Source organism: Biomphalaria glabrata, chromosome 10 (assembly GCF_947242115.1).
Source record: "Biomphalaria glabrata chromosome 10, xgBioGlab47.1, whole genome shotgun sequence".
Lineage (NCBI taxonomy): Eukaryota > Metazoa > Mollusca > Gastropoda > Planorbidae > Biomphalaria > Biomphalaria glabrata.
Window position 1 is genome coordinate 15,791,285 of NC_074720.1, and position 26,482 is coordinate 15,817,766.

Consider the following 26,482-nt stretch of genomic DNA (forward strand, 5'->3'; position numbering starts at 1 on the left):
TTGGTATTTTTATTCTTGGGTTTGGATGGAGAGGAGGACAACCCCCTTTTGGGGGAAGTCTTTCTCTCTGGAGAGGGGAGATCCCTCTGGTTAGAGCGGAGGTTATTTCCTCCTCTCTCACCTCGGGCATCCTCTCCGCTTTGATTTCTCCCCTTAGGGAGTTGGTCAACCTCTAACTCGGTAGAGGTTGGGGTGTCTGACTGGGTTCTCTGAGGAGAACCTGTGTCAGACATGATGTCTCCGGGTTCTCCCGGAGTATTGGTTTTGACATGCTGCTCAGTCTCCATGCTCTCATCAGCGAGCACAGAGAACCTGTTCTTTAGCATGACAACAGGGCTTTCTTGTTTCTTCAGAGGTGTGTTCTTTGGCGGTGTTTTCTTCTGAGTTGGGGGAGGAGGAGGGGGTGGTGGGGTCAATGTGTCCGTCTGTGTGGCTATGGATATTCCTTTCTTAGCAACAGCCTGGGCGTAGGTCTTTGTCAAGCCGAATTGGCCCTTGGGTAGGGCCAGTACAGCCGATTTCGCCTGGCTAAAGGTACATCCGTTTCTTGCCTTGTACTCCTGCACGGCAACCTCCTGTTTCCACACAGGGCAGTCCTTGGAGTAGGCTGAGTGGCCAGCTTGACAGTTTGGGCATTTGAACTGGGCTGTGCAGCCCTTGTCCTCATGACCCTCTCCAGCACATCTGGCACACACAGTGTTCCTCTTGCAGACTGCCGCGCCGTGTCCATAACCCTGGCACTTGAAGCACCTCATGGGGTTAGGTATGTAGGGCCTCACTGGAACTCGTAGGTATCCTGCCTTCACATACTCTGGCGGTGTCCTAGTTCCGAATGTGAGGATAATAGTGGCGGTTTTGACCTCCTCACCCTCCCTGCGCCTGGTAATGCGCCGGGCATGGGTGACTCCTTCAATGCCCTCCACTATTTCCTTCTCGGAACATTCCAGTAGGTCCCTAGAGCTGATTACACCTCTGCTGGTGTTCAGACTCTTGTGTGGCATGACTTCCACTTGGAGATCACAGAGTCTTCTGCATCTTAAAAGCCCATCAGAGTGTGTCTTGCTGTCTACTTCTACAAGGAGTTCCATTGTTTTGTGTAGCTTAGACACACTCTTGGGCTCTCCCACTACTGACTTGAGTCCCTTATAGATAATAAAAGGGCTCAACTTTGTCAGGCTTTTTCCCTCCTCTGTGCATCTAACCACCAGAAATGATGGCCAGGTGGCACAGCTTTTTGGGACCTCCTCTTTTTTATCGTCAATTCGACGTTTCTTGCCCAGACATAGGTCTGGGGCAAGTAGTTTTGTGTGTGTTTTTTTGTCCATATATATTTTGGTTAATTCGGCACCTGTGCTCCCCACCCGCCATCGAGTCCAACAAGGGGACGGGCCATTCGGATGTCAAGAATGAGCCCGCCAGGGCTACACAGGTGCTATACTCAGTCAGCTGCTACATCGGACATGTGTCCGATACAGCAGCTCCCTGATTGACCCTCCAGCCACCGCCCTCCAGCATAGGTCGACGACCTATGCTGGTAGCTCGGCATGACCAGCCGGTTGACCCAGAGCGGGCCATCTGGGTCTCAGGTCTAGGGGAACTTGGAGCCAAAGTATTGTGTTGTTGTGGTTTATCCTCAGATAGCCACCACTCAAACACCAGGATCTCTTTATCCCCCCTTACCCGTCGCAGTCCACGGCAAACGGACTGGTCTAGGACGTAGTGAGAATTTAAAGTTAAGGAGACAGTGTGATGATCAATGAAGGCAGACTTAGGAAAAGAGGAGGCAGACACAATGATAGAAAAGAAGTAGGGCACTTTTGAGCTCCAAAAGTGCTAAGGAAAGAGGAGCGCAGTTTAACGTCATGTCTCGGGACGATAAGAAGTTTAATAATAACGTAGGGAAGCCGTCGAATGTCGTCAAGCTGAATCTCTACGTCCATAACAACTGCCTCTCTATAAAGCCATAAAAACTAATCTGTTGACATTTCGCTATTCTTCCTAAAAAAACAACCTCCTCCTGTTGTTTAATTCGTCGCGTCATTGTCTCGAAGTCAAAACTTTCCATTTGTAGGAAACTTTTAGCGCCACTATTCCCGAACGTGCCAAAACAATAAATAAATAAATACTACTACTAAATCTGTGTATCAAACACACAGTTAATAAAACACTGTCTTGACATGGTGTACCCACTTCCTAAAGAATTCATTTATTCATTCAGGTAAACACCATAAACTTGAAATAATCCAAAGCAATGAAATCACTAGAATCTAAAGATTCTTGTAAATGACACTCTCGCATAAAGAAGAAAGGTAAACTAAATTTCACCAACTTCAATCAGTACATTTAGTTCCGTCACTAGATATGAGACTAGCCCCTAGGTTCTAAGAAAACTAAAACTCCTGCAATAAGTCACACACACTTGTTTACAAACACTTGCCAGTTGAGTTTAAAAACAAAAAAAAGTACATCCGAGCAGTCTATATATCTTCAGTACACTTGACTCTGGGAAGCGCTCAGCGTTGCGGGTTTTCCCGGTTATCTTGGCTAAAAGGGGGGCGGGGGGGGATGGGCAACCGCTGCGCCCAGAAGAGCAGACAACCAATGGGCGGATCCACAGACACGGTGCCTTACTAAAATAAAGGTAATTCATTGTATAGTAACACAGAGGGCGAGAACGAGCAGCAGACAAGAAAACAACAACAGAATCTTCATTAAGTGAACATAGGAAGTAGACAAACTGACTAGCATGGCCACACAGAAATAGAAAGTAGACAAACTGACTAGCATGGCCACACAGAAATAGAAAGTAGACAAACTGACTAGCATGGCCACACAGAAATAGAAAGTAGACAAACTGACCAGCATTACCACACAGACATAGAAAGTAGATAAACTGACCAGCATGACCACACAGACATAGAAAGTAGACAAACTGACCAGCATGGCCACACAGAAATAGAAAGTAGACAAACTGACCAGCATGACCACACACAGACATAGAGAGTAGACAAACTGACCAGCATGACGACACACAGACATAGAGAATAGACAAACTGACCAGTATGACCATAAAGTGACATAGGAAGTAGACAAAACTCCCCAGCATGGCCAAGTGCGATCTGACAGTTGGTATGATGACTATATAAAGCAGATCTGAAGATGTACCGTCAAAGTGACAGTGTTTCAGTGTTTGTCGTATTTTTTTTTTGTTCTGTCAAGGAGCTGCAACGGAAAGTGTTCACATTTCTTCCAGTCCAAATTAGGAACACGGAGACGATGATCTCTATATATAGATTTCTATCTCAGGCAACGCACTCTCACTGCACGTCGTCACATTGTCACGTGGTGTTAGGGTCAGCGCATCAATGGTGCGACGTATTTACATTGTATTCTATTGTAACTAACGTCTTGCTATGTACCAGACGCTTGGTAACCATTTCCACAAGCATTCACGCTTACAGTTAATTTATTTAAGATGATTCCTTAGTTTTATGAATAAAAATTACCAGAACGAAAAAAAGGTGTGTCTATGGGTCACCGAACCAAACATTTAATATTTAAATAATCATACGAGTTTTTTTTTATTCACTGTTTACCTAGGATCAAGTCAACTAATGTTACAAGAGCTTCAGACATTCAACAAACCATTCATCTGTATTAGTGACACTACTCTAGCTAGCAGAGGATCATTCATCAAATAACTTTTATCAAAGTAAAATGGTGCCCAGGTGGAGGTCAGCTAGTTCACGACCCGCTGAAGGACAGGAACGGATTGTCCGTACACAACAATACCATCTTCAACTGACACGTAGGACGATTGTAAAGCTTAGTGCTAAGTAATTCAAAATGGAATTAACAAGGAACACCGAGTCTAAGAGCAGCTCTAGGAGACAAATGCTAAGTGGTATCATAGGATCAAAATACCACCTATCGGAAAGTTTGTCTTTAGTGGTTGCAAGAGGGTCTAATTGTAGTTAATCCGATACCTGTTTTGATGTAAGCAGAATTGACCGAGTGGAAGATCAGTGGTTTGTGCCCTGTACTGAGCTTGTACTTTAAAAAAGTTTCACTCTGCCTCTTGTTAACTTTCTTCTTCTAGTGCTGCTAGGTGAAATGTTACCGACGGGAGTACAAATAAATGGAGGAAGTCAAATGTATTGCGGTCACAGGGCAACACACATGAAGCCTGCATCGCTTTTAGCACTACAACTATTAGCCCCTCGGTTAGAAGTACTGTATGAGTAGATATTGCCACTAAATCAGAGCAAGCCAGTAATACACAGACACAACAGATTTCTCTCACAGGACAAAAAACTGTAAAAAAAAATAATATAATAATAATGTTATAATAGAGATTTAACATCGGGCTACTGAAGTTAGAAACTTTAAACTATTGGGCAATTTCTTATCCTCCGAGTAAAACTTGCTTATTATCCACCTCCACCCCACCTCCTTTTACATTCTGCAATGCCAAAATAAACTTCACTATTGAATCATTCTTAAACGAGGAGATAACATGTTCCTGAAATAAAGTCCGATTAGATTGAATGGTTTCACAGTGTAAGCCAGTAGGAATGTGAAATAGAGTATTTGCTTCAGAATGTACACGTAGCTATTCCAAGCAAGTAATTAACAATGTGTAGGTAATCAAAAAGAAATGTGGATATGGGTAATAAAATAATGTCCCTGTTCATACATTGATAATCAATTCCTGGTCACCAGAGATCAAATATCAAATAGTTTGTTCAAAGCATGCCCACGCCCTATAGATACGCCTAACATTGGTCACGTCATGAGAGCTTTTCTGACTAAAACATTAGAGCGTTCTAAGAACAAGCTAAAGACCAACAACAACGTCTAGATTTTGATTTGTTGATTTGAGGCACATCGGCACAATTTAGGCCATGTCGTGCCTGCAGTCCCCCAAGGACCACTCTCTCTCTAAACAACAAGGGCCAGACTCCACACAGTCATATAATTAAAATCAAGGTCTATTCACAGTTAAAATAGTAAAGGTAGTAAAAATTTTAAACATTTGGTAAAAATCTTATGTAAATAGTGCATGTTCACAAATTCAGAAATCAGATCTTCGTAGATAGCCCCACTTCCCGAATAAAGCCCAGTACCTTCCCAGGGTCGACATTATTAAATAGTGTTTTTAGATTAGTGGCTCTAAAATATTTCGCCCTGACATCCTGGTATCTGGGGCAATCAACGAGGATATGTTCCACGGTGAGGCGAGAGTCACAGTACTCACAAAGTGGGGGCTCCTCTCTCTTCAGTACAAAAGAGTGCGTGATGTAGGTGTGGCCAATCCTAAGTCTGGACATGGTTGTGCTATCACGCCTTGTCAGACCCTTAGATGTGGGCCGCCACCTGACATCCGCCACAATCTGCCTGAGTTTACTGTGAGTCTCAGCCTCCCATCGGTTCTGCCACTCTCGATAGGTGGCAGAGGCAATACTTTGTCTCAGGTCCGAGTAGGGAATTTGGGTTCCTGACACCGCATGATTTAGGGCTCTCTTTGCTTCTCTGTCTGCGGCTTCGTTTCCCTCAATGCCAACATGGGAGGGGACCCAGATGAAATTGACATCCCTACGGTCGGCTGTTATTAGGTCCAACAGCTTCAGGCTCTTATGTACCAATGGGATGTCAGTCTTCATCCGCCCCAAAGCTTGCAATGCAGATTTGGAGTGGGAGCAGATTATAAATTTACTCCTTTCTGATGCTTTTACGGCCATAAGTGCAAGCAATATTGCGTGCAATTCGGCCGTAAAGATGGAGCAGCCATCGGGGAGTCTACGGGAGATTGTTTTGTTCCGAAAGGAGCAGGCACACGCGACCTTTCCCTCCATTTTGGATCCGTCTGTGTAGATGGTGCCACAATCTCCGTAGCTCTCCTGCAGTTCCCTAAAGTGGACTTGTAGTATGCTTGGGTCTGTATTTTCTTTTTTGAAATTAAGGAGGGATAAATTTAATTTGGGTTTATTCATTAGCCAAGGAGGATTCTGAGGGGTTTCTATTTTAGAGATTTGGTCAATGGGTGGGGTTAAATTTTGGATGGGTTCTCTCATTCGAAGGCCCAACGGCTCTATGACGTTAGGCCTTCGATTGTATAATTCTACCTCTGTGGGGTTAAATATGGAGTCAAAAGCAGGGTTCGTGGGGTTGGATTTTAGCTTGACTATATACTGCATTGCAAGCTTTTTCATTCTTATATCCATGGGGAGTTCTCCAGCCTCCACATGGAGACTTGGGATAGGTGATGTACGAAACGCGCCGAGACAGAGACGCAGGGCAGCATTTTGTATTGGTTCCAGTATTTTTAGGTACGACTTCCTTGCTGCTCCATATATTATGGATCCGTAGTCTAGCTTGGATCGAATTAGACTCCGATAAAGCAGCAGCAAGGTATCTCTGTCAGCTCCCCAGTCCGTATGGCTGAGTACTCTTAGTATGTTTAATGACTTTTGGCATTTCTTCTTAAGTTCCTTAATGTGGGGGAGAAAATTAAATTTGGAATCTAAGGTGAGGCCTAAAAATTTTGTAGTTTTCACGACAGGGATCTTCTTTTTGTGTATAAATAGTTCAGGGTCTGGGTGAAGTCCCCTTAGATTACAAAAATGCATACTAACTGTTTTGGAGTCTGAGAATTTGAAACCATTATAGTTTGCCCAACCCTGAATTTTGTTTAAACATAACTGTAATTTCCTTTCTAAGGTGTTCATGTTTTTCCCATAAGTAAGAATGACAAAGTCATCGACATACAAAGAGCACTCTATGCCAGGGGACAGCGCATTTATGATGCTATTTATTTTAATGTTGAACAGGGTGACTGACAGAATGCTGCCCTGGGGTACACCCATTTCCTGGTCATGAGTGTCAGAAGCGGAGTTGCCCACTCGAACCTGAAATTTTCGATCTTTCAGGAATTCCTCCACAAAACGGGGGAGGTGTCCCTTAAGCCCCATAAGCGCCAGGTCACGTAGAATGCCATGTTTCCAGGTTGTGTCATAGGCCTTTTCTATATCGAAGAATACAGCTACTAGATGTTCTCTTCTGAGTAATGCATTTCTAATATAAGCTTCCAGCCTTACCAGGTGGTCAGTTGTTGTCCGCCCCTGCCGGAATCCGCACTGGTAGTTTATTCCTTTCCAGGTACCAGACCAGCCTACTGTTAATCATTCTTTCCATGGTTTTGCAGATGCAGCTTGTTAGTGCTATTGGTCGATAGTTAGCTGGGTCAGAGCCGTCTCTTCCCGGTTTAGGTATCGGTATAACTGTGGCTTTCCTCCAGCTGTTTGGGAAAGCGCCTGTTTGCCACACACAGTTATAGACCCCTAGTAGGACTGCCAATGAGGGTTCGGGAAGGTGCTTGAGGAACTGGTAATGGATTTCGTCTTCTCCAGGCGCTGTGTCATGTGACTTGTCCAGCGATTCCCTCAGTTCCTCAAGCGAGAACGGTTTGTTGTAGTCTTCATTGTTCTCTGACCTGAAATCAATGGGGTGTCTTTCCTCCCTGGTTTTGACTTTTTGGAACTCTGGCGTGTAGTGTGCAGTGGATGATTTTTCTGCTATTGAGGATACAAGGCAGTCAGCTATTTCTCTGGGGGACGTGACAGTTCGTCCTTGGTTTTTCAAATGCCCTATTGCATTTGATTCTTTCCCTTTGATTCGCCTTACTGCCTTCCAAACCGCTCTAGCAGAAGTTTTGGCATCCAGACTGCCGACAAAACTTCTCCAGGAATTCCTTTTGGCTGACCGTATGGTTTGTCTAGCCTTTGCTCTAGCTATCCTGAATAGCTTTAGGTTTTCCTGGGAAGGATTCTTTATAAATGCAGCCAGTCGTTTTTTCCTATCACCAATAGCACTTTTGCAAGCTGTATCAAACCATGGTTTGCTAGGCCGTTTTGGATTTGCAGAGGTTAGGGGTACAACTTTCCTGGCTATACTTAGTAGCTTGCTAGCAAAGGTATCAGCTGGGTTCTGTTCATGGAGGATATTTTCTGTGATATCCTCAGAGCATCTTTTTTGGAATTGTTCCCAATCGGCCTTATTCAGTTTCCACCGCTGAGGTCGTCCCAATGAAGGGAGATTGTTAGTAATGATGATTGGGAAGTGATCACTTCCCCGTAGATCATTGCTAACTGACCATTTAAAATCGTCCAGAAGTCCGGGGACGCATACGGTGAGGTCAATGCATGTGAATGATCCAGTTCCTGGGTGCAAGTAGGTCGGTGATGCATCATTAAGTATGCATAAATCATGTTGGAGGAAGATATCCTCCAGCATACGACCTCTTGTGTCGGTATTGTTGGATCCCCACATGGTGTTATGGGCATTGAAATCCCCAAGGATTAAATAAGGCCGGGGGAGTTGTTTCAATAGGTCCTCCATGTCTGTTCGGTTTAATGGAGCGCCTGGTGGTAGATACAGGCTGCAGCAAGTGATAACCTTGTGAAGGGTTATCCTAGCTGCAAACGGCCTGTAGTGTGGTCTGTAGTTCTACCCTCTCATGGGGGATGCTATCCTTCACAAGGATACAGACTCCACCTGATGCTCTCTCTGCATCCTCAACATTCTTGGTGTAAGCACGGTAGCTTCGGAAGCTGATGCAATCTTTCAGAAATGTTTCCTGTAAGCAGACAGCTACAGGAGTCTCAGAGTCCATCAGTAGCTGCATTTCCTCGTAATTGGCCTTGAGGCCTCTACAATTCCACTGTACAATTCTGGAATCCATGGCTTATTCTAGATGACCTACTTGGAGCTATTTGGCCTTGGGAGGCCCCCGGAGGGGTTTCCCTTTATTCCAATGACCTTGGTATTTTTATTCTTGGGTTTGGATGGAGAGGAGGACAACCCCCTTTTGGGGGAAGTCTTTCTCTCTGGAGAGGGGAGATCCCTCTAGTTAGAGCGGAGGTTATTTCCTCCTCTCTCACCTCGGGCATCCTCTCCGCTTTGGTTTCTCCCCTTAGGGAGTTGGTCAACCTCTAACTCGGTAGAGGTTGGGGTGTCTGGCTGGGTTCTCTGAGGAGAACCTGTGTCAGACATGATGTCTCCGGGTTCTCCCGGAGTATTGGTTTTGACATGCTGCTCAGTCTCCATGCTCTCATCAGCGAGCACAGAGAACCTGTTCTTTAGCATGACAACAGGGCTTTCTTGTTTCTTCAGAGGTGTGTTCTTTGGCGGTGTTTTCTTCTGAGTTGGGGGAGGAGGAGGGGGTGGTGGGGTCAATGTGTCCGTCTGTGTGGCTATGGATATTCCTTTCTTAGCAACAGCCTGGGCGTAGGTCTTTGTCAAGCCGAATTGGCCCTTGGGTAGGGCCAGTACAGCCGATTTCGCCTGGCTAAAGGTACATCCGTTTCTTGCCTTGTACTCCTGCACGGCAACCTCCTGTTTCCACACAGGGCAGTCCTTGGAGTAGGCTGAGTGGCCAGCTTGACAGTTTGGGCATTTGAACTGGGCTGTGCAGCCCTTGTCCTCATGACCCTCTCCAGCACATCTGGCACACACAGTGTTCCTCTTGCAGACTGCCGCGCCGTGTCCATAACCCTGGCACTTGAAGCACCTCATGGGGTTAGGTATGTAGGGCCTCACTGGAACTCGTAGGTATCCTGCCTTCACATACTCTGGCGGTGTCCTAGTTCCGAATGTGAGGATAATAGTGGCGGTTTTGACCTCCTCACCCTCCCTGCGCCTGGTAATGCGCCGGGCATGGGTGACTCCTTCAATGCCCTCCACTATTTCCTTCTCGGAACATTCCAGTAGGTCCCTAGAGCTGATTACACCTCTGCTGGTGTTCAGACTCTTGTGTGGCATGACTTCCACTTGGAGATCACAGAGTCTTCTGCATCTTAAAAGCCCATCAGAGTGTGTCTTGCTGTCTACTTCTACAAGGAGTTCCATTGTTTTGTGTAGCTTAGACACACTCTTGGGCTCTCCCACTACTGACTTGAGTCCCTTATAGATAATAAAAGGGCTCAACTTTGTCAGGCTTTTTCCCTCCTCTGTGCATCTAACCACCAGAAATGATGGCCAGGTGGCACAGCTTTTTGGGACCTCCTCTTTTTTATCGTCAATTCGACGTTTCTTGCCCAGACATAGGTCTGGGGCAAGTAGTTTTGTGTGTGTTTTTTTGTCCATATATATTTTGGTTAATTCGGCACCTGTGCTCCCCACCCGCCATCGAGTCCAACAAGGGGACGGGCCATTCGGATGTCAAGAATGAGCCCGCCAGGGCTACACAGGTGCTATACTCAGTCAGCTGCTACATCGGACATGTGTCCGATACAGCAGCTCCCTGATTGACCCTCCAGCCACCGCCCTCCAGCATAGGTCGACGACCTATGCTGGTAGCTCGGCATGACCAGCCGGTTGACCCAGAGCGGGCCATCTGGGTCTCAGGTCTAGGGGAACTTGGAGCCAAAGTATTGTGTTGTTGTGGTTTATCCTCAGATAGCCACCACTCAAACACCAGGATCTCTTTATCCCCCCTTACCCGTCGCAGTCCACGGCAAACGGACTGGTCTAGGACGTAGTGAGAATTTAAAGTTAAGGAGACAGTGTGATGATCAATGAAGGCAGACTTAGGAAAAGAGGAGGCAGACACAATGATAGAAAAGAAGTAGGGCACTTTTGAGCTCCAAAAGTGCTAAGGAAAGAGGAGCGCAGTTTAACGTCATGTCTCGGGACGATAAGAAGTTTAATAATAACGTAGGGAAGCCGTCGAATGTCGTCAAGCTGAATCTCTACGTCCATAACAACTGCCTCTCTATAAAGCCATAAAAACTAATCTGTTGACATTTCGCTATTCTTCCTAAAAAAACAACCTCCTCCTGTTGTTTAATTCGTCGCGTCATTGTCTCGAAGTCAAAACTTTCCATTTGTAGGAAACTTTTAGCGCCACTATTCCCGAACGTGCCAAAACAATAAATAAATAAATACTACTACTAAATCTGTGTATCAAACACACAGTTAATAAAACACTGTCTTGACATGGTGTACCCACTTCCTAAAGAATTCATTTATTCATTCAGGTAAACACCATAAACTTGAAATAATCCAAAGCAATGAAATCACTAGAATCTAAAGATTCTTGTAAATGACACTCTCGCATAAAGAAGAAAGGTAAACTAAATTTCACCAACTTCAATCAGTACATTTAGTTCCGTCACTAGATATGAGACTAGCCCCTAGGTTCTAAGAAAACTAAAACTCCTGCAATAAGTCACACACACTTGTTTACAAACACTTGCCAGTTGAGTTTAAAAACAAAAAAAAGTACATCCGAGCAGTCTATATATCTTCAGTACACTTGACTCTGGGAAGCGCTCAGCGTTGCGGGTTTTCCCGGTTATCTTGGCTAAAAGGGGGGCGGGGGGGGGGGCAACCGCTGCGCCCAGAAGAGCAGACAACCAATGGGCGGATCCACAGACACGGTGCCTTACTAAAATAAAGGTAATTCATTGTATAGTAACACAGAGGGCGAGAACGAGCAGCAGACAAGAAAACAACAACAGAATCTTCATTAAGTGAACATAGGAAGTAGACAAACTGACTAGCATGGCCACACAGAAATAGAAAGTAGACAAACTGACTAGCATGGCCACACAGAAATAGAAAGTAGACAAACTGACTAGCATGGCCACACAGAAATAGAAAGTAGACAAACTGACCAGCATTACCACACAGACATAGAAAGTAGATAAACTGACCAGCATGACCACACAGACATAGAAAGTAGACAAACTGACCAGCATGGCCACACAGAAATAGAAAGTAGACAAACTGACCAGCATGACCACACACAGACATAGAGAGTAGACAAACTGACCAGCATGACGACACACAGACATAGAGAATAGACAAACTGACCAGTATGACCATAAAGTGACATAGGAAGTAGACAAAACTCCCCAGCATGGCCAAGTGCGATCTGACAGTTGGTATGATGACTATATAAAGCAGATCTGAAGATGTACCGTCAAAGTGACAGTGTTTCAGTGTTTGTCGTATTTTTTTTTTGTTCTGTCAAGGAGCTGCAACGGAAAGTGTTCACATTTCTTCCAGTCCAAATTAGGAACACGGAGACGATGATCTCTATATATAGATTTCTATCTCAGGCAACGCACTCTCACTGCACGTCGTCACATTGTCACGTGGTGTTAGGGTCAGCGCATCAATGGTGCGACGTATTTACATTGTATTCTATTGTAACTAACGTCTTGCTATGTACCAGACGCTTGGTAACCATTTCCACAAGCATTCACGCTTACAGTTAATTTATTTAAGATGATTCCTTAGTTTTATGAATAAAAATTACCAGAACGAAAAAAAGGTGTGTCTATGGGTCACCGAACCAAACATTTAATATTTAAATAATCATACGAGTTTTTTTTTATTCACTGTTTACCTAGGATCAAGTCAACTAATGTTACAAGAGCTTCAGACATTCAACAAACCATTCATCTGTATTAGTGACACTACTCTAGCTAGCAGAGGATCATTCATCAAATAACTTTTATCAAAGTAAAATGGTGCCCAGGTGGAGGTCAGCTAGTTCACGACCCGCTGAAGGACAGGAACGGATTGTCCGTACACAACAATACCATCTTCAACTGACACGTAGGACGATTGTAAAGCTTAGTGCTAAGTAATTCAAAATGGAATTAACAAGGAACACCGAGTCTAAGAGCAGCTCTAGGAGACAAATGCTAAGTGGTATCATAGGATCAAAATACCACCTATCGGAAAGTTTGTCTTTAGTGGTTGCAAGAGGGTCTAATTGTAGTTAATCCGATACCTGTTTTGATGTAAGCAGAATTGACCGAGTGGAAGATCAGTGGTTTGTGCCCTGTACTGAGCTTGTACTTTAAAAAAGTTTCACTCTGCCTCTTGTTAACTTTCTTCTTCTAGTGCTGCTAGGTGAAATGTTACCGACGGGAGTACAAATAAATGGAGGAAGTCAAATGTATTGCGGTCACAGGGCAACACACATGAAGCCTGCATCGCTTTTAGCACTACAACTATTAGCCCCTCGGTTAGAAGTACTGTATGAGTAGATATTGCCACTAAATCAGAGCAAGCCAGTAATACACAGACACAACAGATTTCTCTCACAGGACAAAAAACTGTAAAAAAAAATAATATAATAATAATGTTATAATAGAGATTTAACATCGGGCTACTGAAGTTAGAAACTTTAAACTATTGGGCAATTTCTTATCCTCCGAGTAAAACTTGCTTATTATCCACCTCCACCCCACCTCCTTTTACATTCTGCAATGCCAAAATAAACTTCACTATTGAATCATTCTTAAACGAGGAGATAACATGTTCCTGAAATAAAGTCCGATTAGATTGAATGGTTTCACAGTGTAAGCCAGTAGGAATGTGAAATAGAGTATTTGCTTCAGAATGTACACGTAGCTATTCCAAGCAAGTAATTAACAATGTGTAGGTAATCAAAAAGAAATGTGGATATGGGTAATAAAATAATGTCCCTGTTCATACATTGATAATCAATTCCTGGTCACCAGAGATCAAATATCAAATAGTTTGTTCAAAGCATGCCCACGCCCTATAGATACGCCTAACATTGGTCACGTCATGAGAGCTTTTCTGACTAAAACATTAGAGCGTTCTAAGAACAAGCTAAAGACCAACAACAACGTCTAGATTTTGATTTGTTGATTTGAGGCACATCGGCACAATTTAGGCCATGTCGTGCCTGCAGTCCCCCAAGGACCACTCTCTCTCTAAACAACAAGGGCCAGACTCCACACAGTCATATAATTAAAATCAAGGTCTATTCACAGTTAAAATAGTAAAGGTAGTAAAAATTTTAAACATTTGGTAAAAATCTTATGTAAATAGTGCATGTTCACAAATTCAGAAATCAGATCTTCGTAGATAGCCCCACTTCCCGAATAAAGCCCAGTACCTTCCCAGGGTCGACATTATTAAATAGTGTTTTTAGATTAGTGGCTCTAAAATATTTCGCCCTGACATCCTGGTATCTGGGGCAATCAACGAGGATATGTTCCACGGTGAGGCGAGAGTCACAGTACTCACAAAGTGGGGGCTCCTCTCTCTTCAGTACAAAAGAGTGCGTGATGTAGGTGTGGCCAATCCTAAGTCTGGACATGGTTGTGCTATCACGCCTTGTCAGACCCTTAGATGTGGGCCGCCACCTGACATCCGCCACAATCTGCCTGAGTTTACTGTGAGTCTCAGCCTCCCATCGGTTCTGCCACTCTCGATAGGTGGCAGAGGCAATACTTTGTCTCAGGTCCGAGTAGGGAATTTGGGTTCCTGACACCGCATGATTTAGGGCTCTCTTTGCTTCTCTGTCTGCGGCTTCGTTTCCCTCAATGCCAACATGGGAGGGGACCCAGATGAAGGTGACATCCCTACGGTCGGCTGTTATTAGGTCCAACAGCTTCAGGCTCTTATGTACCAATGGGATGTCAGTCTTCATCCGCCCCAAAGCTTGCAATGCAGATTTGGAGTGGGAGCAGATTATAAATTTACTCCTTTCTGATGCTTTTACGGCCATAAGTGCAAGCAATATTGCGTGCAATTCGGCCGTAAAGATGGAGCAGCCATCGGGGAGTCTACGGGAGATTGTTTTGTTCCGAAAGGAGCAGGCACACGCGACCTTTCCCTCCATTTTGGATCCGTCTGTGTAGATGGTGCCACAATCTCCGTAGCTCTCCTGCAGTTCCCTAAAGTGGACTTGTAGTATGCTTGGGTCTGTATTTTCTTTTTTGAAATTAAGGAGGGATAAATTTAATTTGGGTTTATTCATTAGCCAAGGAGGATTCTGAGGGGTTTCTATTTTAGAGATTTGGTCAATGGGTGGGGTTAAATTTTGGATGGGTTCTCTCATTCGAAGGCCCAACGGCTCTATGACGTTAGGCCTTCGATTGTATAATTCTACCTCTGTGGGGTTAAATATGGAGTCAAAAGCAGGGTTCGTGGGGTTGGATTTTAGCTTGACTATATACTGCATTGCAAGCTTTTTCATTCTTATATCCATGGGGAGTTCTCCAGCCTCCACATGGAGACTTGGGATAGGTGATGTACGAAACGCGCCGAGACAGAGACGCAGGGCAGCATTTTGTATTGGTTCCAGTATTTTTAGGTACGACTTCCTTGCTGCTCCATATATTATGGATCCGTAGTCTAGCTTGGATCGAATTAGACTCCGATAAAGCAGCAGCAAGGTATCTCTGTCAGCTCCCCAGTCCGTATGGCTGAGTACTCTTAGTATGTTTAATGACTTTTGGCATTTCTTCTTAAGTTCCTTAATGTGGGGGAGAAAATTAAATTTGGAATCTAAGGTGAGGCCTAAAAATTTTGTAGTTTTCACGACAGGGATCTTCTTTTTGTGTATAAATAGTTCAGGGTCTGGGTAAAGTCCCCTTAGATTACAAAAATGCATACTAACTGTTTTGGAGTCTGAGAATTTGAAACCATTATAGTTTGCTCAACCCTGAATTTTGTTTAAACATAACTGTAATTTCCTTTCTAAGGTGTTCATGTTTTTCCCATAAGTAAGAATGACAAAGTCATCGACATACAAAGAGCACTCTATGCCAGGGGACAGCGCATTTATGATGCTATTTATTTTAATGTTGAACAGGGTGACTGACAGAATGCTGCCCTGGGGTACACCCATTTCCTGGTCATGAGTGTCAGAAGCGGAGTTGCCCACTCGAACCTGAAATTTTCGATCTTTCAGGAATTCCTCCACAAAACGGGGGAGGTGTCCCTTAAGCCCCATAAGCGCCAGGTCACGTAGAATGCCATGTTTCCAGGTTGTGTCATAGGCCTTTTCTATATCGAAGAATACAGCTACTAGATGTTCTCTTCTGAGTAATGCATTTCTAATATAAGCTTCCAGCCTTACCAGGTGGTCAGTTGTTGTCCGCCCCTGCCGGAATCCGCACTGGTAGTTTATTCCTTTCCAGGTACCAGACCAGCCTACTGTTAATCATTCTTTCCATGGTTTTGCAGATGCAGCTTGTTAGTGCTATTGGTCGATAGTTAGCTGGGTCAGAGCCGTCTCTTCCCGGTTTAGGTATCGGTATAACTGTGGCTTTCCTCCAGCTGTTTGGGAAAGCGCCTGTTTGCCACACACAGTTATAGACCCCTAGTAGGACTGCCAATGAGGGTTCGGGAAGGTGCTTGAGGAACTGGTAATGGATTTCGTCTTCTCCAGGCGCTGTGTCATGTGACTTGTCCAGCGATTCCCTCAGTTCCTCAAGCGAGAACGGTTTGTTGTAGTCTTCATTGTTCTCTGACCTGAAATCAATGGGGTGTCTTTCCTCCCTGGTTTTGACTTTTTGGAACTCTGGCGTGTAGTGTGCAGTGGATGATTTTTCTGCTATTGAGGATACAAGGCAGTCAGCTATTTCTCTGGGGGACGTGACAGTTCGTCCTTGGTTTTTCAAATGCCCTATTGCATTTGATTCTTTCCCTTTGATTCGCCTTACTGCCTTCCAAACCGCTCTAGCAGAAGTTTTGGCATCCAGACTGCCGACAAAACTTCTCCAGGAATTCCTTTTGGCTGACCGTATGGTTTGTCTAGCCTTTGCTCTAGCTATCCTGAATAGCTTTAGGTTTTCCTGGGAAGGATTCTTTATAAATGCAGCCAGTCGTTTTTTCCTATCACCAATAGCACTTTTGCAAGCTGTATCAAACCATGGTTTGCTAGGCCGTTTTGGATTTGCAGAGGTTAGGGGTACAACTTTCCTGGCTATACTTAGTAGCTTGCTAGCAAAGGTATCAGCTGGGTTCTGTTCATGGAGGATATTTTCTGTGATATCCTCAGAGCATCTTTTTTGGAATTGTTCCCAATCGGCCTTATTCAGTTTCCACCGCTGAGGTCGTCCCAATGAAGGGAGATTGTTAGTAATGATGATTGGGAAGTGATCACTTTCCCGTAGATCATTGCTAACTGACCATTTAAAATCGTCCAGAAGTCCGGGGACGCATACGGTGAGGTCAATGCATGTGAATGATCCAGTTCCTGGGTGCAAGTAGGTCGGTGATGCATCATTAAGTATGCATAAATCATGTTGGAGGAAGATATCCTCCAGCATACGACCTCTTGTGTCGGTATTGTTGGATCCCCACATGGTGTTATGGGCATTGAAATCCCCAAGGATTAAATAAGGCCGGGGGAGTTGTTTCAATAGGTCCTCCATGTCTGTTCGGTTTAATGGAGCGCCTGGTGGTAGATACAGGCTGCAGCAAGTGATAACCTTGTGAAGGGTTATCCTAGCTGCAAACGGCCTGTAGTGTGGTCTGTAGTTCTACCCTCTCATGGGGGATGCTATCCTTCACAAGGATACAGACTCCACCTGATGCTCTCTCTGCATCCTCAACATTCTTGGTGTAAGCACGGTAGCTTCGGAAGCTGATGCAATCTTTCAGAAATGTTTCCTGTAAGCAGACAGCTACAGGAGTCTCAGAGTCCATCAGTAGCTGCATTTCCTCGTAATTGGCCTTGAGGCCTCTACAATTCCACTGTACAATTCTGGAATCCATGGCTTATTCTAGATGACCTACTTGGAGCTATTTGGCCTTGGGAGGCCCCCGGAGGGGTTTCCCTTTATTCCAATGACCTTGGTATTTTTATTCTTGGGTTTGGATGGAGAGGAGGACAACCCCCTTTTGGGGGAAGTCTTTCTCTCTGGAGAGGGGAGATCCCTCTAGTTAGAGCGGAGGTTATTTCCTCCTCTCTCACCTCGGGCATCCTCTCCGCTTTGATTTCTCCCCTTAGGGAGTTGGTCAACCTCTAACTCGGTAGAGGTTGGGGTGTCTGGCTGGGTTCTCTGAGGAGAACCTGTGTCAGACATGATGTCTCCGGGTTCTCCCGGAGTATTGGTTTTGACATGCTGCTCAGTCTCCATGCTCTCATCAGCGAGCACAGAGAACCTGTTCTTTAGCATGACAACAGGGCTTTCTTGTTTCTTCAGAGGTGTGTTCTTTGGCGGTGTTTTCTTCTGAGTTGGGGGAGGAGGAGGGGGTGGTGGGGTCAATGTGTCCGTCTGTGTGGCTATGGATATTCCTTTCTTAGCAACAGCCTGGGCGTAGGTCTTTGTCAAGCCGAATTGGCCCTTGGGTAGGGCCAGTACAGCCGATTTCGCCTGGCTAAAGGTTTATCCGTTTCTTGTCTTGTACTCCTGCACGGCAACCTCCTGTTTCCACACAGGGCAGTCCTTGGAGTAGGCTGAGTGGCCAGCTTGACAGTTTGGGCATTTGAACTGGGCTGTGCAGCCCTTGTCCTCATGACCCTCTCCAGCACATCTGGCACACACAGTGTTCCTCTTGCAGACTGCCGCGCCGTGTCCATAACCCTGGCACCTGAAGCACCTCATGGGGTTAGGTATGTAGGGCCTCACTGGAACTCGTAGGTATCCTGCCTTCACATACTCTGGCGGTGTCCTAGTTCCGAATGTGAGGATAATAGTGGCGGTTTTGACCTCCTCACCCTCCCTGCGCCTGGTAATGCGCCGGGCATGGGTGCCCTCCACTATTTCCTTCTCGGAACATTCCAGTAGGTCCCTAGAGCTGATTACACCTCTGCTGGTGTTCAGACTCTTGTGTGACATGACTTCCACTTGGAGATCACAGAGTCTTCTGCATCTTAAAAGCCCATCAGAGTGTGTCTTGCTGTCTACTTCTACAAGGAGTTCCATTGTTTTGTGTAGCTTAGACACACTCTTGGGCTCTCCCACTACTGACTTGAGTCCCTTATAGATAATAAAAGGGCTCAACTTGGTCAGGCTTTTTCCCTCCTCTGTGCATCTAAGCACCAGAAATGATGGCTAGGTGGCACAGCTTTTTGGGACCTCCTCTTTTTTATCGTCAATTCGTCGTTTCTTGCCCAGACATAGGTCTGGGGCAAGTAGTTTTGTGTGTGTTTTTTTGCCCATATATATTTTGGTTAATTCGGCACCTGTGCTCCCCACCCGCCATCGAGTCCAACAAGGGGACGGGCCATTCGGATGTCCAGAATGAGCCCGCCAGGGCTACACAGGTGCTATACTCAGTCAGCTGCTACATCGGACATGTGTCCGATACAGCAGCTCCCTGATTGACCCTCCAGCCACCGCCCTTCAGCATAGGTCGACGACCTATGCTGGTAGCTCGGCATGACCAGCCGGTTGACCCAGAGCGGGCCATCTGGGTCTCAGGTCTAGGGGAACTTGGAGCCAAAGTATTGTGTTGTTGTGGTTTATCCTCAGATAGCCACCACTCAAACACCAGGATCTCTTTATCCCCCCTTACCCGTCGCAGTCCACGGCAAACGGACTGGTCTAGGACGTAGTGAGAATTTAAAGTTAAGGAGACAGTGTGATGATCAATGAAGGCAGACTTAGGAAAAGAGGAGGCAGACACAATGATAGAAAAGAAGTAGGGCACTTTTGAGCTCCAAAAGTGCTAAGGAAAGAGGAGCGCAGTTTAACGTCATGTCTCGGCACGTACAACGTCTAGAGAAGATTTCACTGTTTGTTGACTAAGATATTCGCACACTTTTTGAGCCACATTTCTTTGGTTAAGTCCTGCTCCTTGGTGCAAATGATACCCATGTATTTGACCTACTCTACGGCCTCAGTCGCAAACCGGCTATGGATTATTTCATAGAAATGAGATGAATAAGATAGGAAATGGTCGGAACGATGTCTCCACGCAGCTGTTGTGTCCAAGGAACGGCGATTGCTGATACAGTTTGGGTTCAGTGATGTCGCAGGCTCTGCCAGGGTGTAGGACAACCTCCTGGCCATCATGTGTGGCTCTGATATTAAGTCAAGCGGATCAATTATCCCTAACAGGAGATGGGGCAAAGGCGAGTAACTGGCGTGTAAACACGTAAGCTTCGGGTAGGAGGGGCTCCTTAGCCTTTGCTGGCCACCCACCTAGGAGAAGAAAAACCCAAACCTTTGCTGTCTTACAGATAGACCCAAACATGAGAAAGGCTTCGGGAGTCAACCCTGAGGAAAAATCAAGAGCCGGCGACACTTAGGAAGCTTACAGCATATGGCAATGTCTTCGATTCCAAAGATTAAGAATGACTACGCAAACCCAGATGAGACCTGCATATTTTTCCGCCTCTCGTGCAGACAAAGCCGTTGACGCCGGCGATCTATTTATGTTATTTTTTCGTCTTCTGCAACTGAGACACATGAAATTGGTAGCATTGTAAAGGTAATGGAGTGCTGCAACTGAGACACATGAGATTGGTAGCATTGTAAAGGTAATGGAGTGCTGCAACTGAGACACATGAGATTGGTAGCATTGTAAAGGTAGTGGAGTGCTGCAACTGAGACACATGAGATTGGTAGCATTGTAAAGGTAGTGGAGTGCTGCAACTGAGACACATGAGATTGGTAGCATTGTAAAGGTAGTGGAGTGCTAAGGTGTATGTGTGCAGATTAATACCTGCATGTCACGGAATAAACAGGGGACAATATTTGTCTTCAAAACATCTTCAAGAATCACGATGATCAATATTTTAAGTTCAAAGAAATGTCGAAACTATTTACAACTCGGATCAAAGTTTTCCTCTTCAGCTGGTAGAAACTCCGGTAGTCCACCGGTACACTGTTCTATTGTTTATAGTCTCTCTATATATAACTATCGGTACACTGTTCTATTGTCAGTAGTTTATATATATCCACCGGCACACTGTTTTATTGACTATAGTCTATCTTTATATATATGTACCGCTGGTTAGTAGGCTAAATTGTTCATAAAAGATTCCTCATAGGCTTATGGGTTTGTTAGTTTTTAAAAATGTCTTGTTACAAAATGTCACGGTTGTCTAGCAATGTGTCAAAAAAGACATCCAATCTTATTTTCTTAAAGACTAATGTTAAGAATGTTTCTTTAATACATACATTAAAAAAAAGTAATATAACATTTTCACCATTATGTTTTAAACCTAATTACTATTATATGTTTGTATATATTCCGTGTAAGTGTCGCCTCATTTGGGCCAGGGCCCTCCGAAGTACCCTTCCCCACGCATGCACACAAGTCAATCAAAAGTTCATCCAATGCTTCGCCAGAGAAACTCGTCAGTTCCTCCACTTCCGGTAGAGGCAGCAGAAGATAAGACGTCATTAGTGCTCCATCTCACAGACTTGACAGAAAGCCGAGGCGTTAGGGATTTCTCTGGGTGGCTGTGAGGAAAAGGAAGCAGGGATGACGTTGACACACACAGCCCCCCCCCCCCCAATACATCCACTAACGCTAACGTCTGGCTCACCGCAGATCTAGCTAATTACAAATCGCCCCATTCTCCACCCCACCCCCCTCTTCAGAAAATAGATTTGAGACAAAGATTCCTGAAAATATTTTTTATTTAACCTCAAGATGAATGGAACTATTTGGTCAACGAAACAGAGAGAAAGACTTGAAACAATCCTGATGGCATCAAGAGAAGAGAAAGGTTTAGGTCAGAGGCAGAGTCGCTGTGTAGGGCAGCACCCAATAGGCCAGGGGGACTACCGCCATGTGGACTATTTGGAAAGGCAGAAAAGTCTGTATTTTCCTGTAAATGATTGTATACTAGTCTCTACTATATACTTTATAAAAGCTCTTTAACAGCGTAATAGACTAACATATTTGTAGCTTCATTCCCTTATTCACAATAAACTCATGGACCAAGTGATGTCCTTTAAACAGCGCTCTATTTGTAGGTCGTGTTGCCCCCATGCCTGGGCCGACTTTGACAGCCATTAGGCCACGATGAATATTTCAGGACTGAAAAGCCCAGTCGCACTGAGTTGTTTCTCTTCTGTCCAAACCTACACTTGTGAAAAAAATAGTTGATGGGGTACAAACGTGTTTTCAGGTGACATCAAGTCCAAGATTTGACATCAAGTTGGCTGCATTCGAAATAATAATTTGACAAGTCACGAACTTTAGCCTTTGATTCGTGAAGGGAAAAAAAAGAGAAAAGGGATTGGGGGGTGGGGTGGACATGGAAGTCTTCTTTAAAGAACTGACAGAAATAAATAAGGTCGAGAAAGTCGATAGTGCTGAACAAAGAGTTGATTTTAATACCTCAGTAGATCTGAATCCTGAGACGAAACCCTAGACTGGAAGTAGAAATGGATTTGCAGTATGTGTGCACTGGTCAGCACTAAGCTTCAGGCCCGCGTTAGAACTGGAGTGGCCGTTATACGTGCAGTGGTCAGCACTAAGCTTCAGGCCCGCGTTAGAACTGGAGTGGCCGGTATACGTGCAGTGGTCAGCACTATCAAGTCTACACTACACTTAGCACACCTCGTCGACATGGCAGTAATTGTTGAATCGCTATAGATCTCCTAAGACCAGAGGAGCATAAACATGTTCATGCCAGCTTGCTGATGTATAGTAATTCTCTCTACAGCTAAAACTAAGACTCAAATGTTAGCACGTGACATAAACGTTGCCATGGAGCACTAGGAAGTGAACTCGAATCCTTTGACGATGTACATTTCCGGTCAAACTTCATGCTGAAATTAAACCAAGTGACTTTCTTAATAGTCATTTTCTCACGGATATCTCCATGAAGTCAACTAGGATCTCAACACGTCAACAGTGAGTACAAATTGTGGGTGAATACTCGGTGTGGTGTTACAACAGCATGGTCACAAAAGTTGGCTAATTGCTCTTGGAGCACAACTTTTCATTCTTGATCTACATAATTTAATACGAGATTCTATGGCCATTAAACAACAAGGAGTGGCGATCAAATGGAAGAAGTCCTAGACATTGAGAATAAAAACAGAGTCCAATCACAGGACTGCATTAAGTCGCAGCTGACATCAGTTTTGCAATCCTTGTAAGTCATGTGAAAGGAAAGGTCAAACCTAATGTAACAAATGGACTCTAGCTTAAGGTCGTACCAGTTTAGTATTGCCTTGGAATGTATAATATAGCTTTCATCTCAACAGTTAACGTTGAAGAATGATGCACCTCCAAACGCACACATTTTGTGACTAGAATGCGCCTTGAGTCACCGGACATTTTGCACACGCTAACTTTTTCTTTCTAATATTTCATTGTTATACTTCTTTACGTCATCAAAACATGGGTATCATTGTTATACTTCTTTACGTCATCAAAACATGGGTATATATTCTCTAACCAATATCTGATCACAGCATGGATATACTAGGAGACAGAACCGAATCGAACGCGACATACAATGTGACGTGTTTAGAATTGGGGGAATAGCGAAACGGAATAAATTGACAGCTACTAGCAAGCCTTCACTCTGGCCAGTATCTAACGACGGACAGACTACATACAATTGATCCTATTTGATAACCATGAGTAATTGAACTTCTACACAGTTCTCATATTGGTTTTTTCAAGTTATTGCGGGACAGTTGATGATGAATTATGTTTCTGTTGTCGACCTCAAGTAAGCCATACTGAAAACATATTCATACAGACACCCCTAAACATCACCCAGCCCAAATCATATTACACCGAAACCTATTACAATACAATCACTAAATGTTGTTCTATTTTTTCTAGCATAGCTAAATATGTGGAAAGGGAAAATATCACATCAATGTCACTGAACATTTAAAAATAGAACAAGTGGCTAGACATCATCTGAGAGTATTGCCATGCTTCTTGTTGGTCTAACTGTTGATGTGTAACACAAGCTCACCATCAAAACGATCTTGTAAAGGTTAGTCAATTGATTGGTGAGGGCCATGAATGGCAAGACAATCCCGTCATGCCAATACATGGGCCAGACATTTCAATGGTATCACAGAAGTATCAAGAAAAACATAGTACTAAAAATGAACTGGTTACTTTGGAATAAACACAATTCAAGAAGCTCGAACTATCAAGAAAAACACAGAAATAAAACTAAAGACCTATATATATTATATTGAAACTGGTCTGGCCAATCTCTATACACTACACGTGACAACAAATAGCCTGGTACAGGGTGTCGTTTTGTAAAGTAGTTATAAGAAGTTGTTTTTTCAAACCTTACCTATATAACATATAATATGCATAATAAATGATGTCAAAGCTATAATGCCGTACAAATGTGTAGATGGAAAGGCAATGACTTTAAGATAGAAAGATCTATTTAAATGTACAATCTAACATTATAAGATGATTAAAATCAACAGCCTTGAAATATGTAGATTTATGATTGTCGAAAGAGCGACATGTTGGTATCTCCATGGAAACTAAAACGAAATCGGCTTTAAATCATAGCTTTGCATGAATAAATAGTTCTGTGATTATTAGCCTCTTATATTTAAATTCCGCGTAATGGGATTGTATTATTTCTTAACTTTGAAAACTAAAGATCATTATTTTTCTGAGACAAAAGAGCGATTTCAAAGATTCATATGGCGAGTTCCTTTACAGCTTGAAAGAATTACGTACATAATGATCTAATATGAAATTTGGCTGTACAGAACCATCAATAATAGGACATTAAAAATAAAAGCTCAGCTGGTATTTTACAATAGACAACAAACTTTTAATGAACATGAATTTCAAACATAGCGGATCAGTTCGGATTATCGCGGAAGATTAAATTTGTTATTAATCAGGATATAGCAAATAAAATCATGAAACAAAAATATGAGTTGTAGTTGAAGCTTATTTATGTCTGGTGATTTTGTGTGTGTGTGTGTGTCTGTGTCTGTGAAAAAGAGAGAGAGAGAGAGAGAGAGAGAGAGAGAGAGCTTGATCAGGGTTGTGTGTGTGGATTATTGTTTTGATATTTCTAAATTATTGTTACATTTGAAGCTCATGACTCATTACAAAGAATCATTTCTTAAAATGGCTTCATCTTTGCACTAGCTTCCCAGAACACATGTAACTCCCCTAACTGATAGATATAACAATAGGCCTAGAACACCACCAGATTCAGTGATTCTGAGGTACAACTGGGTGTCATGAAATCACAACTAAAAGTACCGCAGTACTTCAGATCACGTGACACTAGATCTTGAAGCGGTCACCAAAACTAAACACTGTTTACACGGTCAAACTGTTGAAAACAAAAACAAAAAATCAGCCAGACAATGAACACACGACCAGGATCAATTCCTGAATCGAATCCACATGTCCTGTACATCCAATAAACCTGTCCCTGCGTTCTCCCAGCGACATAGATTCCTAGTGAAATGTGAACCCAGTTACAGGTTAGCGCCAAGACATAACGTCTGTCCTTGTGGCAGCCGCACATGACGTCAATGATTCCAGGCGTGAGCAGTGCCGAACCACACCACCCGCCACAGTAGTTCCCCCGCTGTACTCGAGATTGGTAATCTTAACAAGATGGTTCTTTACGGTTGACCATGATCACCACTTAAAACAAGACGCACGCGTACAAACAAACCACAAACACCAAATAAACAAGAAAAACAAACAAACAAACAAACAAAAAACTTAAAAAAAAAAAAAAAAAAAAAAGAAGTGCAATTGTGTCAATTAGTTTGAATCAGTCATGTCATTAAACTTTTAATAGAACTAGACCAACAACAATACATGTGTGCGATTAATCATATTTTTACCAATTTTTTTGTTTAGCTCTATTTTATGCTTTTAACTTTCTCAATACGATTACTTATCTGGACCGATTGGGGAAAATGGGGGGTGGGGGTGAAGAAAGATATCTGGGTGGATTTTACCGTAATTGGATTTTAAAAACATTTTTTAAAAAAGGAGGGGAAACGACCTAAATTTAAACTCGTGGCTTACTCCTTTTCGGGCCGACGTGCTAACCACTCTGCTAGTTAGTTACTTTTGAATAGAGAAGATTGTATAGTTATATATTGTTTGTTTCAAATTAGAGCGGCGACCTAAAAAAGGGGAATAATTCAGCCACTTCAATAAAGTACAATTTCTTTCCCTTGTTCGATATACCAAACAAAATAATAGATTAATAAATTACAAATAGTTAATTATTTAATAGCTTAATTTCTAAAAAGGATGTCAGGTCAAAGAAATAATTGTTGAGAATGTATCCACGACTGAGTGTGGGAGAAACAACGTGTCCAAACGTTTGACCAGAAGGTCAGACAGAGAGATGTGAAGGTACGTCTAGAAAGGGAGATGCTGTGAATGAAACGTATTATGAGACGGAGAGGTCAACACTTCTGAAGGTTCAGGTCCAACATTTCCTTTGCCTCTACTAAACATCATGGCAAAAAAAGAAAAAAAAATGTACTGGACAATGATGGGTTGTTGGAGCATCAAATGTACTGGACAATGATGGGTTGTTGGAGCATCAAATGTACTGGACAATGAATGGGTTGTTGGAGCATCAAATGTACTGGACAATGAATGGGTTGTTGGAGCATCAAATGTACTGGACAATGAATGGGTTGTTGGAGCATCAAATGTACTGGACAATGATGGGTTGTTGGAGCATCAAATGTACTGGGCAATGATGGGTTGTTGGAGCATCAAATGTACTGGACAATGATGG

General features: G+C 43.6%; 1 protein-coding gene across 9 annotated transcripts in view; it reads right to left on the reverse strand.

Moving 5' to 3' along the window:
• The window catches only part of LOC106067994 (oxysterol-binding protein-related protein 8-like), a 95,068-nt gene that overhangs the window by 34,529 nt on the left and 34,057 nt on the right, over positions 1-26,482 (reverse strand). The window contains exon 1 of one of the 9 annotated variants that reach the window (XM_056044573.1): positions 2,330-2,347. The exons of 7 other annotated variants lie outside the window; for them this stretch is intronic. Coding sequence is in view for 1 of the 2 variants with exons in the window: in XM_056044580.1 (XP_055900555.1) it covers positions 2,191-2,206 (16 nt within the window). In the remaining variant the exon portion in view is untranslated. Of the gene's footprint in view, positions 1-2,190; positions 2,222-2,329; positions 2,348-26,482 lie in introns of those variants that run through there. One more of the 9 variants, XM_056044580.1, reaches the window with a different exon arrangement.